The sequence below is a fragment of the Hylobates moloch genome, unplaced genomic scaffold, assembly GCF_009828535.3.
Source record: "Hylobates moloch isolate HMO894 unplaced genomic scaffold, HMol_V3 SCAFFOLD_6, whole genome shotgun sequence".
Taxonomy (NCBI): Eukaryota; Metazoa; Chordata; class Mammalia; order Primates; family Hylobatidae; genus Hylobates; species Hylobates moloch.
Genome location: NW_026652281.1, coordinates 105,192,977 through 105,210,785, shown reverse-complemented (window position 1 = coordinate 105,210,785; position 17,809 = coordinate 105,192,977). Strand labels below are relative to the sequence as shown.

Genomic DNA, 17,809 nt, shown 5'->3' with positions numbered 1-17,809 from the left:
TGACTACTTAATGGGTAAGAGATTTCTTTGGTGGGGATGATAAAAATGTTCTAGAATGTGATAATGATGATGGTTGCACTACATTTGAATATACTAAAAACCACTGAATTGCACACTTTAAAATGGTTAAATGAGAAACTTTAGCTGGGCGCGGTAGCTCATGCCTGTAATCCCAGCACTTTGGGAGGGATTACAGGCAGGCGGATCACTTGAGATTGGGAGTTTGAGACCACCCTGGTCAACATAACGAAACCCCACCTCTACTAAAAATACAAAAAATTAGCCTGGTGTGGTGGCACACTCCTGTAGTCCCAGCTACTCAGGTGGTGAGGCATGAGAATCACTTGAACCTGGGAGGTGGAGGTTGCAGTGAGCCAGGATCGCACCACTGCATTTCAGCCTAGGTGACAGAGTGAGACCTTGTCTCAAAAACAAAACAAACAAACAAAATGAACTTTGTTAACTGAATTTTTTCTCAATTTTTTTAAGAAATATAATGAGGACCCAGGTTTTAAGAATTTGGATTTCGGCCGGGCGCAGCAGCTCAGGCCTGTAATCCCAGCTCTTCGGGAGGCCAAGGTGGGCGGATCAAGAGGTCAGGAGATCCAGACCATCCTGGCTAACACGGTGAAACCTTGTCTCTACTAAAAACACAGAAAATTAGCCAGGCGTGGTGGTGGGCGCCTGTAGTCCCAGCTACTCGGGAGGCTGAGGCAGGAGAATGGCATGAACCCGGGAGGCAGAGCTTGCAGTGAGCCGAGATCATGCCACTGCGCTCCACCCTGGGTGACAGAGCGAGACTCCGTCTCAAAAAAAAAAAAAAAAGAATTTGAAAAAAGAATTTGGATTTCATCCTAAAGCCCGTGGATACTACTAAAGGATTATTTAAGCAAGTGATCAGTTTGGATTTGTATTTTAGGAAGATAAACCCTGTGCAACACAGTGCTATACATGCCTAAACTTTTTTTTTTTTTTTTTAGTTTCGCTCTTGTCGCCCAGGCTAGAGTGCACTGGCAAGATCTTGGCTCACCGCAACCTCCACCTCCTGGGTTCAAGCATTTCTCCTGTCTCAGCCTCCTGAGTAGCTGGGACTACAGGCACACGCCACCAAGCCCGGTTAATTTTTTTGTATTTTTTAGTAGAGACGCAGTTTCACTGTATTGCCCAGGCTGGTCTTGAACTCCTGACCTCAGGTGATCCACCCACCTTGGCCTCCCAAAGTGCTGGGATTACAGGCTGGAGCCACCATGCCCAGCCCTAAACTTTTAATATATAATACAGTTACATTACATATTAAAAGTAATACATACATATTTAATATGTAATTACATATTAAAATACATATTACATTAAAATACTTATTATTACATTAATATGTAATGTAATGTAAGTTTAGCAACACTTGAGTTGTTCTGAAGCTTATGCTAATAAAATCCTGGTTTCTTGCTACATTCTAAGTATGTTTGCCAAGTAATTTTCCTCTGGATACATACTTTTATTTTGCTTATTTAAGAAGCACTCATATAGCACTTACTATGTGTCAAGCACTATGCCAAATGGTTTAGAAATATTAACTCATCTAATCCTTGTTACAGTTCTATAAATCTATTATTCCTATTTTACAAGAACAAACAGTCACAGAAAGGTTCAGTAACTTGCCTAAAAATCACACAGCCAGTTAGTAATGCATGTTTTTGAACTGGGTTTTTATTTATAACCCTGATAAATATGTGGGACTTTTGATCTGCCTATTATCATCTTTACCATTTTTAATTTCTAAAAATGGCACTTCTGTGCATCTGTTCTCAATTTAGTATGCACTATTTTTTTTCTGTGCAGAATTTATAGTGTTAATTCTATCCATCCTTGTGAAGTTTGGTTAAAAAATACTTTCAAGGAAGTGTTTTTTTAGTTTTTATTTACCATAGTTTACACTGTAAGCATGTTATTTGTATTTACTATAATACAGTGGTAATTTAGTTAATTTAATGACATTCTTTCAACTACTTAATTACCTAGTTTTTTTAAAAAAAGCAGTAATCAGTTTTTTAAGGAATGAAGTAGTCATTTTATCCAAAGCATCTATAATTCAAATATTACATATAAATTCTCATCCTGTACCCAATATTATAGGCAAAAATTAACTAAGAAAATGAAAAGTTCTTTAAAAATAATTACAAAATTACATCTGTGTTTATTTTCTCATCCATTCACCCTACGTTAGCCCAATATTCTAGAGAATATAATTTAATAACAGACACAAAAAAGAACAGGAAAAATGTCTTGGAGTTCACAGTATAATTTTATTAAAACTTATGGCCAGGCACAGTGGCTCGCGCCTGCAATCCCAGTACTTTGGGAGGCTGAGACAGGCGGATCACAAGGTCAGGAGTTCCAGACCAGCCCGGCCAATATGGTGAAACCCCGTCTCTACTAAAAATATAAAAAGTTAGCCAGGTGTGGTGGCGCAGGCCTGTAGTCCCAGCTACTTGGGAGGCTGAAGCAGGAGAATCACTTGAGCCTGGGAGGCGGAGCTTGCAGTGAGCCGAGATTGCGCCACTGCACTCCAGCCTGGGTGACAGAGCCAGACTCCGTCTCAAAAAAAAAAAAAAAATATTATTCAGATGAAACTTTTACAGTGTTTCTAAAGTTCTTACAAATGTCAATTATCAAGGTGTTTATAAGTTGAATATTGACATTTGGGAAAATTAATTATTCATTCCATTTTACTGCAGTATTTTTTTTCAAGTCAAATCTTTGTTTCAGTGTTTCAGAATGATAATCCAACAAGTTGCTACTTATAAACTGGAGAAAAGAAAAACATTAACAAATTCACAACTCCATTGTAAAGGATAGCTATTTGTTGGCTTAAGTCTATGTTTGGCTTATGGTCACTGCCATAAGACACACTTAAACACGTGTTTTATTGACTTAGATGACTGTAATGAAAACTTTAATGCAACAAATAATTTGAGTTATATAATCAGTCTTCTACCAACAAATTTTAAGTGTTCTATTGCATTGCTAATAAAAGCATTTTAATGCCTAATGTCTCAAACTAGCTTTCAGAATACAGTATATATATGATTATGGGCACATCTGAATTTTACTCAAAATTAGTATTTATGATACATAGTTAAGCACAAGATAGTACTCACTTGTAAGGGACTAAAAACTCATATTCTGTTTTCACCTTTATGCTTAACTATAGAAACTATATATCAGAGTACAGTCGTCCCTTGGTATCTGTTGGAGATGGGTTGCAGGACTTCCCGCAAAATTTCCGGATGCTCAAGTCCCTAATATAAAATGGCTTTGTATTTGCATATAACCTATGCACATCCTCCTATATACTTTAAATCATCTCTAGATTACTTATACCTAATACAATGTAAGTGCTACATAAACAGCTGTTACACTGCATCATTTAGGGAATAACAACAAGAAAAAGAAGTCTGTACATGTTCAGTACAGGTAAAAAAAAAAAATTTTTTTTTTTGAGACAGGGTTTCACTGTCACCCAGGCTGGAGGGCAGTGGCACCATCTCTGCTCACTGCATCCTCTACCTCCTGGGTTCAAGTGATCCTCCCACCTCAGCTTCCCAAAATAGCAAAATATCACTATTCATATAGCTTACATTAATACTATTTCTTCTGTTGCCCAGGCTGGAGTGCACTGGCAGAATATGTATAACCCATGTCCTTTATAGAAGTATAGAAATACACTCATTTTAAATGTTCCATGAGTTTTTTTTAAAAGTATGTATGTTTGTATAACCACATGGTCAAGACAGAGAACATTTCAATCATTCGGTAAAGCTACTTTTGGTCCTTTGTAGTTAATCCTGCCCACTCCAGCCCCAGGCAACTACTGATCTGCTTTTTCTTACCATAGGTTTGTCTTTTAAAGAATTTCACATAAATGGGTCTATACAGTACGTACTCTTTACGTTTTTGTTGTCGTTCAAGCACAACCTTCTAAAAGGGAACACAGTATTTTTAAAACTGGGTATAAAGGTATTAAATTTTTTGTTCTTTTATAGATTCCTATATTATTCCATAATATAGCCAACCATGTATTTTTCATGTATATGTGCAAGTATAGATTACTTAGTCATAATAGTGCTGTTTATTCATTCACTCAAGATGAATTTACACATAGGTTCTGGCCCATGTTGCTTATAGCTTATTAGAAGAGACTAAATTACAGGGTGAGGGTTAACTTCTAAACTACAATTTACAATAGCAAACCTCCTTTATAGACGTTTGCTTTTCAGAAGAAGGGAAATAGAGAAAGGATACAAGATGCCATAGCAGAACAACAAAATGTATAGACTATTGTAAGAAAATGGATACATGGGGTGAAAGGGGCAGATTAAAAAAGACAAAGCAGAAAGAACCAAAGTAAATTAATAAAGGCTCTATGCAAAATACCACTATTCACATAGCTCACATTAGTACTATTTCTTCTGTTGCTCATCTCTTCTTGAATTTACTTTGTCTCTGAAACATACTAGCAGAAATAGGGAACAATGGCATCCAGCTTCCCTAAAACTACTGCCAAAGAAACCAAGAGCCCCATGGCACCTTCATTTCTAAAGTAATTATCCTTAGGTGGTGGATTCTGCTTAGCCTTCTCCTACTTTTCACTTCTGAGTCCCATCACCAGCCAGGACAGAGGTGTTTCTTGACCTCCTGGGCTCATGTGATCCTCTCACCTCAGCCTGCCTCCCAAGTAGCTGGGACTACAGGTGCGTAACACCATCCCTGGCTAATTTTTGTAGAAAAAATCGCTACGTTGCCCAGGCTGATCTCGAACTCCTGAGTTCAAGTGATCCACCCACCTCAGCCTCCCAAAGTGCTGGGATTACAGGTGTAAGCCACTGAGCTAGGCCAACATAGGTGTTTTGATCAGCCATCACTTCATCTAAATGTTAAAGACACTCACCAAAGCCAGGCAATGATTTGCTAGTTTTGAGTATTAAAATCTTCCCCAAAAGGGTCATAATCATATTTTTTATGAATTTTTGTATGTAGCTTATAAAATTTGTCTCATTACTTTATGGAAGCTGCTTAGCTAAAGAATCCTACACAAACTATTCTTTTTATACCCTGGACAACGGTGTAATCTTATTAGGGCCCAAGTATAAGTATAAATGCCAATTTCGAACGTTCTTTTTTTTTTTTTTTTTTTTTTGAGATGGAGTCTCACTCTGTCGCCCAGGCTGGAGTGCAGAGGCGCCATCTCGGCTCCCTGCAAGCTCCGCCTCCTGGGTTCGGGCCATTCTCCTGCCTCAGGGGACTACAGGTGCCTGCCCACCACACCCGGCTAATTTTTTTGTATTTTTTTAGTAGAGACAGGGTTTCACCGTGTTGGCCAGGATGATCTCGATCTCCTGACCTTGTGGTCTGCCCGCCTTGGCCTCCCAAAGTGCTGGGATTACAGCCGTGAGCCACCGCGCCCAGCCTCAAATGTTCTTACTGACTGTAAGACAGTCAGTATAATCTCACAGTTCTGGGGTAAAACTGGTGAAGTTCAAATTCCAGCCTCATCCATGAGATATGTGTCCTTGGGAAAATTAGTGGATCCCTCTGTACCTCAGTTTGCTCATTTATGAAACAGGGATACTGGTACTACATCGCAGGATTTTTCTAAGAATTAAATGTGAAAAATATATGTAAAATGCTGTTAAACATAAACTGCTTGACATATAAATTGCTCAAAAAAGGTTTTCAATTATTACTAACACTAAATTTATTCTTTTGACTAGCATGTCCTACAAAGATTGCTTCAGGTACAGTTTTTTTATTAAAACTAATTTTTTTCTTCTCTTGCTTTATTTATTTATTTATTTTATTATTATTATTTTTTAAGACAGGGTCTTGCTCTCTTGCCCAGGCTGGAATGCAGTGGCACGATCCCATGATCATGCAGGCTTACTGCAGCCTTGACTTCCTGGGCTCAGATGATCCTCCCACCTCCGCCTCCTGTAAAACTAATTTAATAAAGATAAGCATAATCAGCCAGGCCCAGTGGCTCACACCTATAATCCCAGCACTTTGGGAGGCTGACTCGGGCAGATCACCTGAGGTCAGGAGTTCAAGACCAGCCTGACCAGTAAGGTGAAACCCTGTCTCTACTAAAAACACAAAAATTAGCTGGGCATGGTGGTGTGCACCTGTAGCCCCAGCTACTCAGGAGGCTTAGGCAGGAGAATTGCTTGAACCCAATAGACAGAGGTTGCAGTGAGCCAAGATCGCACCACTGCACTCTAGCCTAAGCGACAGAGAGACTCTGTCTCTAAATAAATAAATAAATAAATAAATAAATAAGCATAATCAACAACTTAGCTCACTATTAGAAACTTTTCTGTTCTTCTCTCATCTTCAAAACTAAATACCGAATTCAGTAAAAGACTAATCACAGTGTTTCCGGAATGAAAAAGAAGTGATAAACATTCATGGGTGGGAAGCAATAATGATCATCACCTATTTACCACATAAATATTAAAAATAAAAGAGAATGGGCCGGGCACGGTGGCTCATGCCTGTAATCCCAGCACTTTGGGAGGCTGAGGCAGGTAGATCACCCGAGCTCCGGAGTTCGAGACCATCCTGGACAACATGGTGAAACCCTATCTCTACTAAAAAAAATACAAAAAATTAGCTGGACATGGTGGTGCGTGCCTGTAATCCCAGCTACTTGGGAGGCTCTGGTGGGAGAATTGCTTGAACCTGGGTGGCAGAGGTTGCAATAAGCCAAAATTGTGCCACTGCACTCCAGCCTGGGCAACAGAGCATGACCCCATTTCAAAAACCAAAAAAATAAAAAAGAGAAAAGTATATATTTTTCAAAAGTTATTAAGAACAAATAAAAGTAACTGAACTCTCATGTAACAAATGTTTAGTTCAAATCATTAAATATATATATCCTTTATTACAACATCAAGTTTATTTATTCTGAAAGCTAGATCCATTATCTGTAGTTAACTCATAAAGGAAATCTCTACCTTTTCACTCAAGTACATAATTATCATTGGTTTTATACTCTGTTAGTTTATTTAACCTTGACTTTTATTAACACAAAAGCAAACAGAAGACACAGGAACCTTCTTTGCGTAACTTGAAATAAAATCTTAGCAACAGCAAGAAAAGACAATAATATAAATTAATAAGCAACATTTCTATGGAAAAATGTCTTTTACCTCTCTAAAGTTAACAGGTCTATATCCTATGCCACTGAATAATCAGGTCTAACTGATCTCTCTGATTAATTTGATCTTTATTTTTTTCTAGTTACCTGTTACTCTTAATATAAAATATAATCTGAGGAGTCAACTTTTTCATATAAAAAGTGGCTGTTTTGGCCGGGTGCAGTGGCTCACACCTGTAATCCCAGCACTTTGGGGGGCCGAGGCAGGTGGATCACCTGAGGTCGCGAGTTTGAGACCAGCCTGACCAATATGGAGAAACCCTATCTCTAACAAAAATACAATATTAGCCAGGTGTGGTGGTGCACACTTGTAATCCCAGCTACGTGGGAGGCTGAGGCAGGGGAATCACTTGAACCTGGAGGTGGAGGTTGCGGTAAGCTGAGATTGCACCATTGCACTCCGGCCTGGGCAACAAGAGTGAAACTCTATCTCAAAAAAAAAAAAAAAGTGGCTGTTTTTTATATATAATACTAATCACACTGGGAAATGTTTTTCTGTACTACCACTTTGAAATTTTAGGGGACTCCTGGAATAACTAGAGTCAAGAGTAAATTAAAATCAGGCCAAGAACCACTGGATTAGAATATGAATTTATATCCTTTTATGTTAAATAAGCAATAGAATTCCAGTATTGAGTGAAAATAACGAAAGCAGAGTTTAGGAAGGGACACAAAAACAGATGTTTCAGAAAGAGATGGATCTAAAGACAAGAAGCTGGGATGAACTAGGTATGACTTTTGACATGTTTGAACTTCATTATTTCCATAATACTTTTAGTTTACTAGACATGGATCCACAAAGATTATGAGATACTAAACAAGAAAAGAATTCAACAGATTATTTTTCATGTTAAATGTTTTCAAAAAATCCTTTCCAAAAAGGTATCTTTGTACATAAAATATTATAGGCATTTATTATCTAACTATGATATAACAAGGGCCCTAGGAAGAAATACAATTCAGAAATATTCTATAAAGTCAATAAAACATTGCTATTATGTTTAGGATTTTCCATTTTTGCACTATAAGGTATAATTCTGGATGGTACCATATCAAATAGATTAGCAGCAGTTAAAAAAAAAATCATAGTTTATTTTCTCTTAACTCATTATCATATTTTACATTTTCTTTTAAAAATCTTCTGGTCTTATATGTTTAATTTAAACAAAGATTGTGACCGGATGCGGTGGCACATGCCCATAATCCTAGCACTTTGGGAAGCCATGGAGGGTGGATCATGAGGTCAAGGGATCGAGACCATCCTGGCCAATATGGTGAAACCCTGTCTCTACTAAAAATATGAAAATTAGCTGGGTGTGGTGGCATGCGCCTGTAGTCCCAGCTACTTAGGAGGCTGAGGCAGGAGAATCACTTAAACCCGGGAGGCGGAGGTTGCAGTGAGCTGAGATCCTGCCACTGCACTCCAGCCTGGCGACAGAGTGAGACTCTGTATCAAAAATAAATAAATAAATAAATAAATAAATAAATAAATAAATAAATAACAAAGATTGTATCAGATCAGCATTTAGCTCTTATTTAACCAGTTCTTTCGTTTGATATATCATATAATCTCTTAACTCCATGCTTTTAAAATCATTAAAATTGTTCAATCTATTGTTTATATTTATCTATTTTTCCAATTTGTTTATATTCTTATTTTCCTGTTTTATCTATAATTTTTCTATAATCTTATATTTCTCTATTTCTAGAATGATTCATTCAGTTTCATTTCTATCTTAGTTTTTCATTTGCCAAAATGAATAGTTTTCATTATAGAATGTATAACAAATGGTGCCTTTTCTCTGCAGCTGAATTTTTTCCCCAGGCACTTCAAAAAGGAACCCTAGCCTTCGAATTTGAACTTATTAATGGCAAACCATTTTATTTTAAAAATATATATAAACCATGTTCTTTAAAGAAGGAAAATACAAAAATAGAATTGAAAAATAAAAAATCTGTGATGTATACTTTTGTTCAGGATTTTTGTAATACAAGTTACTTTGAATATAATTGTAACAGCATAATTTTTATTTACTTATTTTATTAAGAGTGTCACATGTTAATTATGGGGTTACCAGAAACATCATTTAAGGGCCATGTATTATAACATTAATTAATTAGCCAGGACCCTGTTCCCATTGTCAGGCAATCATCGCATTAAATTTAAAAAGTGGTTGCAAGAAAGACTAGCACTGTTTTGATAGGAAGGTTAAATGCAAACTCAGTTGAATAGTAGGCATTTTGAATCTACTTCTAAAGTTTAATAATACCCAAGTGCAGGCCGGGCACGGTGGCTCACGCCTGTAATCCCAGCACTGTGGGAGGCCGAGGCGGGCGGATCACGAGGTCAGGAGATCGAGACCATCCTGGCTAACACGGTGAAACCCTGTCTCTACTAAAAAATACAAAAAAAATTAGCCGGGCATGGTGGCAGTCGCCTGTAGTCCCAGCTACTCAGGAGGCTGAGGCAGGAGAATGGTGTTAACCTGGGAGGTGGAGCTTTCAGTGAGTTGAGATCATGCCACTGCACTCCAACCTGGGCGACAGAACGAAGACTCCATCTCAAAAAAATAATAACAATAAATAATAATAATAATAATACCCAAGTGCAGGTTTTCCAACCTTGTTTCCCAAAAAAAAAAAAAAAATTTAAATTTGGAAAACATACGTTCTATAAAAAAATTAACAAATTATATCACATCAGTTACTTAAATTCCCCTCACTCTGGGCCAAGTTTTTAAATACTATTAATAGATGAAAATCTAGACTACTGAAGTAAAACATACATACATAAATATTACTAGACAGAACTTGATAGTATATACCATTGGGAGTTAGTACAGCACAGTAGTCAAGAGGCTAGGCTAAAGTTAGACCACCTGGGTTGGAATCCTGGATCTACAATTTACTAGCTTGTGACTCTGGGTGAGTTATTGAAGCTCCCTATGCCTTCAATTGCTCATCTCTAAAGTGGGATAATAATAACCATCTCAAAGGGTAGTCAGGAGAATTCACTGAGTTCTTATTTTGTTTGTTTGTTTGTTTTTTTTTTTGAGACAGAGTCTCACTGTCACCCAGGCTGGAGTTCAGCGGAGTAATCTCGGCTCACCACAACCTCCGTCTCCCAGGTTCAAGGGATTCTCCTGCCTCAGCATCCCGAGTAGTTGGTATTACAGGTGTGTGCCATCATGACTGGCTAATTTTTTTTTTTTTTCTTTTTTTTTTTTTTTTTAGTAGAGATGGGGTTTCACTGTGTTAGCCAGGCTGGTCTCAAACTCCTGACCTCAAGTGATCTGCCCGCCTCAGGAGTTCTTATTTGTAAAGTTCTTGGCACACAGTAAGCACTCTATAGCTAGCATTTAGTTATTTAAAATTGTTTAACTTTAGCTAACATTTACTGAGCACTTAGTATGTGCTAAATTAAATGCTTTATATGAATTTGCCTCAAATAATCTTCATAAAAACCTAGGATGAGGCACTATTATTGCTCCCATTTAAAGATGAGAAAATTGAAGCAAAAAAGATTAAATTATTAGGCTAAGTCCATACAAGTAAATGTCAGAGCAACAATATGAACTCCAATCTAGCAGCATGGCCTACAATTTCAACACAGGTTATAGGATACACTATATACTAGAAGCAGTAGCCTCCTGCAGCACTCTATCTTGAAAAGAGGGCAGGAGAGTCACAAGAGACTTTGCTGAAATAAACTAGAATATTCCAAGAAATAGTTCATAAACTATACAGAGTAATTAAAATTAATACAATAATTATATTGATATATTAATTAATAATTAATATAATAAGTCACTGTAATACAGAAATACTTATGTATGAAGTGACACGATGTTTGATATTTGTTTTAAAATAATCCAGCTTGAGAGAGAAGAAGGGATAAAAGAAGCAAGATTAGATAATGGTTAAACTGTGGTGATGGGTACATGGGGGTTATTTTATTCTCTCTACTTTTATATATTCTTTAAAATGCCAATAATAAAAAAGAAATAGCAACAAGGTGGCACAGATTAGACACTTCATTACAGAAGCAAACAACTTTTTTAAGACACCCTGTCTCAAAAAATTTTAAAGGATATGACATAATTGATACTTATACATTTTATATTTTATATATGATTTCTAAAAGGGTAGGCTTACTTTAAATGAGAATCCTGTTAACTAAAATGAAAAATTAACGAAAGTATTTAGGCATAAACATGTAAATAAACATGCTAAATGGTTGTCTGTATTTCCATCAGCTCACTAAAAATATTTGTTTAAATAATTAACATTCATTTTTTTCTTCATGTCTTTCTCCTCCCTGATCATCTCTATGATTATGACACTCTATGGTTTGTTGCCCAGGAAATGAGATGGGTTTGTACAGACAAATATGTCTCTACAACACGGTCACAAATTGAATATGAATAAAAACGAGAAATCTGCTTCACTAAGAAACACTGCTAAAAATTTCAATTGTAGTTTTAAAAATACTTGATTTTCATACTAATATATATCTATGGGCTTCTTATATGCACAAAACAAATATAACCAATTATTTGAGAACATTTTATATGCTCTAAATTATACTGTTAAAAAATTTAGCTGATACTAAAGGAAAAAAACTAACATTTATTAAGCTAGACGCTATACTAGGCAATTTAATACACATTGGTTCACTAAATTTAAGAGACAGCTACATTTTAACAGGAAGAATATTAAAGTTTAGAAAGGTAAAATCACTTGCCCAAAGTCACAGAACTAATAAGTAGCTAAGTTGGTATTCAAATTTAAGCTCAACTACAAAACCCACTCTCCCCCCACTATCCCAGACTACCTCCAAGGGAGGCAAAAATCTTCTCAAGTCAAACTTAAATATTTAGGGCCTTTTTAAAATGTTTGTTACTGGTTACATGTGTATTTCATGGTGGCCGCTTGGCTTTGGATAAAGAGCACTAACTGAAACACAGAAAGTATTATTTCTTCTACTGTGGGTCTTTTTTTTCTTTCTTTTTTTTTTTTTTTGGTTTCTTAATTTCAGCCTTAGTTTCTCTTCTCTACAATGGGGAAATTAGTATCTTTGCTGTCCAATTCCAGAATTATAAAGATTTAAAGATGATATATGTGAAATCACTTCAAAATCTACAAAAACACAGAATATTTTATGTCTTAAAATGTTAAAACACGCACACACAAAGCCAAAAGTTTTCTAAAGTAAGTGTAAGCTGTTTAAACTAATCTACAGACTCTATTAACATTTCCAGAACTTCCTAAAACCCTTTCTTCTAAGCATAGCTCAATCATCATCGCTATTACTTGGCTTTCCTTACCCTTAAGTATAATGCAATAATAATGGCATCAATGCTTTTGCAATAAATAATTAACATTATCATTTTGAAATGCTCAGCATATAAATGTTCTAAATTCTGAATTTTCAAACTAATTATGTGTTTGGTGTCACTCTTTTATATTCATGCTAATGTTTGGGCCTTTTCACATTCTATTTTGTGTATAAAAAGCTAAAATGAAGGTCTGGAATTCTAAAGTAGAACACTCAACACATAATTTAAAATGATTTTTTTTTCAATGTTTCTCAAAGCAGATAGAACAGCCAACAAGCACATCAAACGCAGCAACAAAACCCATTGAAACATTCAGCTGCTCTAAAAGAAGGATCAGACTCTTTAGGAGAAAACTACATTGTGTGAGTTTGCAAAGTTTCATACTTTCCCATTTAAACTCCATTTCAGAGAAAGCCTTTGCATACTAACACAATCTGCTTTAAAATGGTACTTTGCTGACCTTCCAATAGTCCAGCTCTATGAAAATTCTGTGATGGGTGTAACTTCAGAGAATCTGAAAAACACAAAAAGCATTAGGTACTTTTTATGCTGAATGAGGAAAAAAATGCCAAGGATAGCATACATCTCTTATATAACTGCAATGTGTGTGTATATATATATATTTTTTGAGATGGAGTTTCGTTCTTGTTGCCCAGGCTGGAGTGCAATGGTGCGATCTCGGCTCACCGCAACCTCCGCCTCCTGGATTCAAGCGGTTCTCCTGCCTCAGCCTCCCGAGTAGCTGGGATTACAGGCATGCACCACCACGCCCGGCTAATTTTGTATTTTTAGTAGTGACGGGGTGACGGGGTTTCTCCAAGTTGGTCAGGCTGGTCTGGAACTCCCGACCTCAGGTGATCCAACCGCCTTGGCCTCCCAAAGTACTGGGAATACAGGCATGAGCCACCGAGCCCGGCCAAGTGCAATGTATTTTTAAGGGCTAAAGCCCATATTTGTGAATATATTCCCGGCAAAAGAGGCTGAATTGTCTCTACGTTTGTCTCGAAGCTAAACTTAGATTTTCATAACGTGTATGTTTCATGGAAAATTATCTGATGATTACTCCCCAAATGGTGTTAATGTCTTGGCTATTTTTAGCACTCAATTCTAACACATTAGCCCTGCTCTAAGAATCATCTCTTGATATGTCTTTTTTTTTTTTTTTGACATTCAAAACTACAATATTTCTAAAGTACTTCAGGTAATGTTGCCCGAAAAACATCCTACAGGATGGTGGCTGCCAAGTAAAGTCATTGGAGCAACAGACAGTGGCTACAGTTGCTAAGTAGGACTCTGTGTACAAAATTAATGGTCAGTCTGTAAAGTCCAGTACCTTTCAGAGTAAACCATCTCACTCTGATTCACTTAAACAATTTAGATACACTAGTATGAAGGTGAAGTCCCTTTTTTGGAGGGGGTGGAATAAGCAAACAGATGGATACATCAAACCAAAAGCAGAAGAAACACCTACATTTTTTTTTTATATACGGTGAAATGAATAGTTAACAACCCGGTTATGTCTTTTGCCCCCTCCCGGCGGTTTAAAAAGCGGTAAAGAGCGCAGTGGGAATATTTTGGTTTTGATGCCCCTTGCACAGGGAACCTGTTCTGACACATTCTTGTGGTGTCCAGTATAGGAATTTCACCTGAGTAGGGATCAGCTCCAGTGCTAATATTTCAGATGCTGGGAATCCCCTGCAGGCCTTGGCCAAAAGAGTTCTTAAATGAAAAGTCTCTGTCCTGAGCTCCCTCCCTGCAACCAGCCCTTGAACGGAAAAGCAGAGAAAATTCTCAAAGGACAGCGTCTGTGCCTGGGCTGGTCCTCCTGGGAGAGGAGAGGAATAAAACCAATCCAGAGAGGGCACCCCTATCTTTGCAAAGGAGAAGGGAGAAGTAATTAGAATGCCACGGAGGTGGGAAGAGAAAAAAAAAAAAAGAAAGAAAATTCGGGCCCTTTCCAACAAGAAGATGACGAGGAAAGGAAGAACGCCTGGTCGAGGGGGGCTGTCCCAACATGGGGAGGGAGTGGACTAGGCCGGAGGGAGAGGGGGTGGAACGACGGCGCACAAACAAGCTGGAAAGGGAGGAAAATGGTGACCCTGCACCCAGAACCGGCTCCAGGCCACGCCGCCCGCTTGGGGGCAACTTTGCTGGGGAGGAGGGTCCCGGTAAGAGAAGACGCGGCGCCCCGATCGCGGTGGCCCCAGCGCGGGGCCCAGTCTGGGGCCATCCCCGAGCCCGGGAGGCCGGGGCCGGCGGCTCGCGGAGCCTGGCGGGGCCGGACGGGCTGAGAGCGGCTAGGAGCGACTGGTGCCGCAGAGCCCCGGGGGCCGACGGAATCTGGGCCCCGAGCGGCCGGCGGCTCCGCGGGGGAGGGGCCGCGACTGCTCCGCCCGCCCCCTCCACCGTCACCCTGACCCTTTCGGCCTCTGCCCGCTCCGGCCAGAGAAGCCATGGGGGTCGCGGCTCAGCCGCCCCCGGCCTCGACAGGGACCCCTCGCCTCCCCAGGCCCTGTCTCCCCGCCCCCACGCCCCACCCCCCAGCCTGACTCACCTCGCGAGTACAGGGACTTGGGCGATTCCAGGTCTAGGTCCGCGCTGAGCAATGAGATGAAGTCCGAGGGCATCGCAGCTCGACCCAGCCCGGCCCGAGGGCAGCGGGAGGGGGGGAGCGGCGGTGGCGGCGGCACCTCCTCTCCGGGACCGCGGGCACCGAACCGGGGGCGGCGACGCGAGGGCGGCTGCCGCTGCCTCCTCCTCGAGGGTAGTGACTTCCACCGGGCCGAGGACCGAGGAAACGATGGCGAGGTGGAGGGGGAACTCCACGGGGACTGATTCTCGGTGGCCAGGAGAGGGGTTCAGGACGGGAAAGGGGAAGGGGGAGAGGCAAAGGGTCCGTTTCGTGTTTCTCCTCAGCGAAAACTGACGGTCGCCGCCACCGCCGCCGCCGCTGACAGGAATCTGAGCCCCGCCCCTCGTGGGGCACAGCGCAGGCGCGGAGGGGGGTGCCCGGGAGAGCGGAAGAGCCGCGGCGGCCCCCAGAGGGCGGGGAGGCGCGCCAGGGAACAGCAGCAACAAGGGCCTCGCTTCCTGCCGCCGCGGCCCGGGCTGCTGTTCCTGAGCTGGGAAAGGGCCCAGCTGCCAGGGTGGGAGGGAGGGAGGCTGGGAGGTGGCCGCGCGCTGGGGCCCCGGGGAGGGAAAAGGTATTTGCAACGACCTGGTGGCGGCGAGCCTAAGGCGGCCGGCCCCTGAGCCGAGCTGAGCGCAGGAGACAGAGCCGGGAGAAGAGAGGGGTCTGCGCGAGCCGGGGACGGACCCCGGAGACCGGCGGCGGACGGGCCTGGCTGGCCCGGGGTCTCGCAGGGGACCGGAGTGTCATCGCCTGGACAGCCACCAACCCTTTGGGGTTTGCATAGCAGTGTCTACAAAGGGACTGTCAAACCCATTTCTTAATTGGGAAATGGCAAACCGTATCCCAAAAACCTCGAGTTATTGATTTTTAATTAAAGTACTTTCCCTTAACACTCCCCTCCTATCTTTGGAGGCTGAAATTTTTTTAAAGAAGCGATCTCTCTGATTGTGCTGGGGCATCCGGGTTATTCGGAATGGGACATAGAAGACAATTAAAAAATTGGATCATGTAAATCCACCTGGCTGTTCTAGAGAAAAAACAAAAAGTAAGAAGCAAACCTCAACGCTACTCTTCCAAACAGTTTTTCTTTTTTCTTTTTTTTTTTTTTACTTTTGGACTAGGCAAGGATGGAGGAAGAACGCATTTAATTGAGTTTTTGCTCTTGCTCTTCTGTTCGTGGAGCCAAAACTTTCCGTTGCAAAAATTTAAAATCCTCACCCACACCGCAGAGCGTTTCCTGATTCTAATAGACTTCCGAGAAATTTTTAACCAAGTTATTGAAATATCACCTGGAGTGCAGGGTGTGCATCTTGGGAAGTAATTTTAATCTTGTGTGGAATATTGATGCCAGTAGCCACGTGTGCAAGGTTTTTAAGCTATTCGAATTGGTTTCTTTGTTTTTTATCTACAAGGATAGTTACAAATCATGAAAATCAGTCTGTTGTAATATGTGTGTGTATATATATGTGTGCATATATACACACACATATATATATAATTATAGAGGCTTTTTCCCCATGAAATTGAGCAGTTCTCGGGACTTGGAGTGCTAGGGTTAGGGTAAGAAGCTCTCAGCAAAGGAGGGCCCAGTACAGATGTCGCTGAGGCAAGGCCCTTTACAGTAAAGTTTTACCTGTAGACCTAGAATTTAAACGTGTGTCATCAGAGCTCACCCATCTTTCATCTCAACATTTGATTCAGGTTGCCCAGTTGTCTTCACTGAATTCTGTGTAGTAATCAATCCTGTGAACATTTTTCTTTTGTCAGAGGTTCAGAAAGCTTTTCAGAGCCACCCCAAGATGGCAAAGCAGAACAAGAAACTGCCCTCAAATTTCCATCTCCGCTGTATGGTGTCGTGACAAGTCCCAAGGGAAGTCCCTTCATAACTGATAAGAGCCCCATTCATCTGAGAGAGGAAGATTGAAACCTCACATTGCCCAACAGGCCAAGGCCTACTGAAATCCTATAGCTTCTGCATTGGAGTAAACACATCTCTTGGAGACCCCCCATACCCCATCCATTAGTCAGTATATAGGGTAGCAGAGAGGAAATGCAATTCACCACCCGATACTAAGAAAGTTAACTGAATCGCTCTGAGCAGATCCCTTTTCCCCAGACTGATGTAATCACTTAACAAACTTAGGGTATAGGAAATCCCCAGTACAGTTCTGACCCTAATTAACTAGTCAAGAACTGGCAAGGCCTCTTCCTTTTTCTCTGAATCCTTCTCTGCCCTTTTGTGACCTTTTTTTCCCCCATTGAGGCTTTGTTGTATATGTTAATCAGATTTCCCCTGATTAGGTAAGAGCAAAGTGAAGAGAGGCCCACCAAAGTGTGGCTTGACCTAAACTGTGAGTTCCCTGAGAGGGATTCTGTGGGCTCAGGCCTCACTCACCTCATTAGGTCTTGCATTAAGCATGGATTATATCTAAATCAGTATTTGAAAAATCAGTGTCCACTCCCACCCCCTGCACCTGTCTTCTTACAGAGATATATTGTCTTTTTTGTTTGTTTTTTTAAGACGGAATTTCACTCTTGTTGTCCAGGCTGGAGTGCAGCAGTGCAATCTCTGCCTCCCCGGTTCAAGTGATTCTTCTGCTTCAGCCTCCTGAGTAGCTGGGATTA

General features: G+C 40.4%; 1 protein-coding gene across 3 annotated transcripts in view; it reads right to left on the bottom strand.

The window, feature by feature from the left end:
- Nucleotides 1-15,515, bottom strand: part of NFAT5 (nuclear factor of activated T cells 5) — a 129,897-nt gene extending 114,382 nt beyond the window's left edge. For 2 of the 3 annotated variants that reach the window (XM_032157783.1, XM_032157784.2), the window contains exons 1-2: nucleotides 15,107-15,515; nucleotides 13,013-13,066 (exon numbers count right to left, since the gene is read on the bottom strand). In XM_032157783.1, the coding sequence (XP_032013674.1) occupies nucleotides 13,013-13,066; nucleotides 15,107-15,179 (127 nt within the window). In that variant the 5' untranslated portion in view covers nucleotides 15,180-15,515. The remainder of the gene's footprint in view (nucleotides 1-13,012; nucleotides 13,067-15,106) is intronic. The other variant, XM_032157785.2, reaches the window with a different exon arrangement.
- Between the last annotated feature and the right edge of the window lie 2,294 nt (nucleotides 15,516-17,809).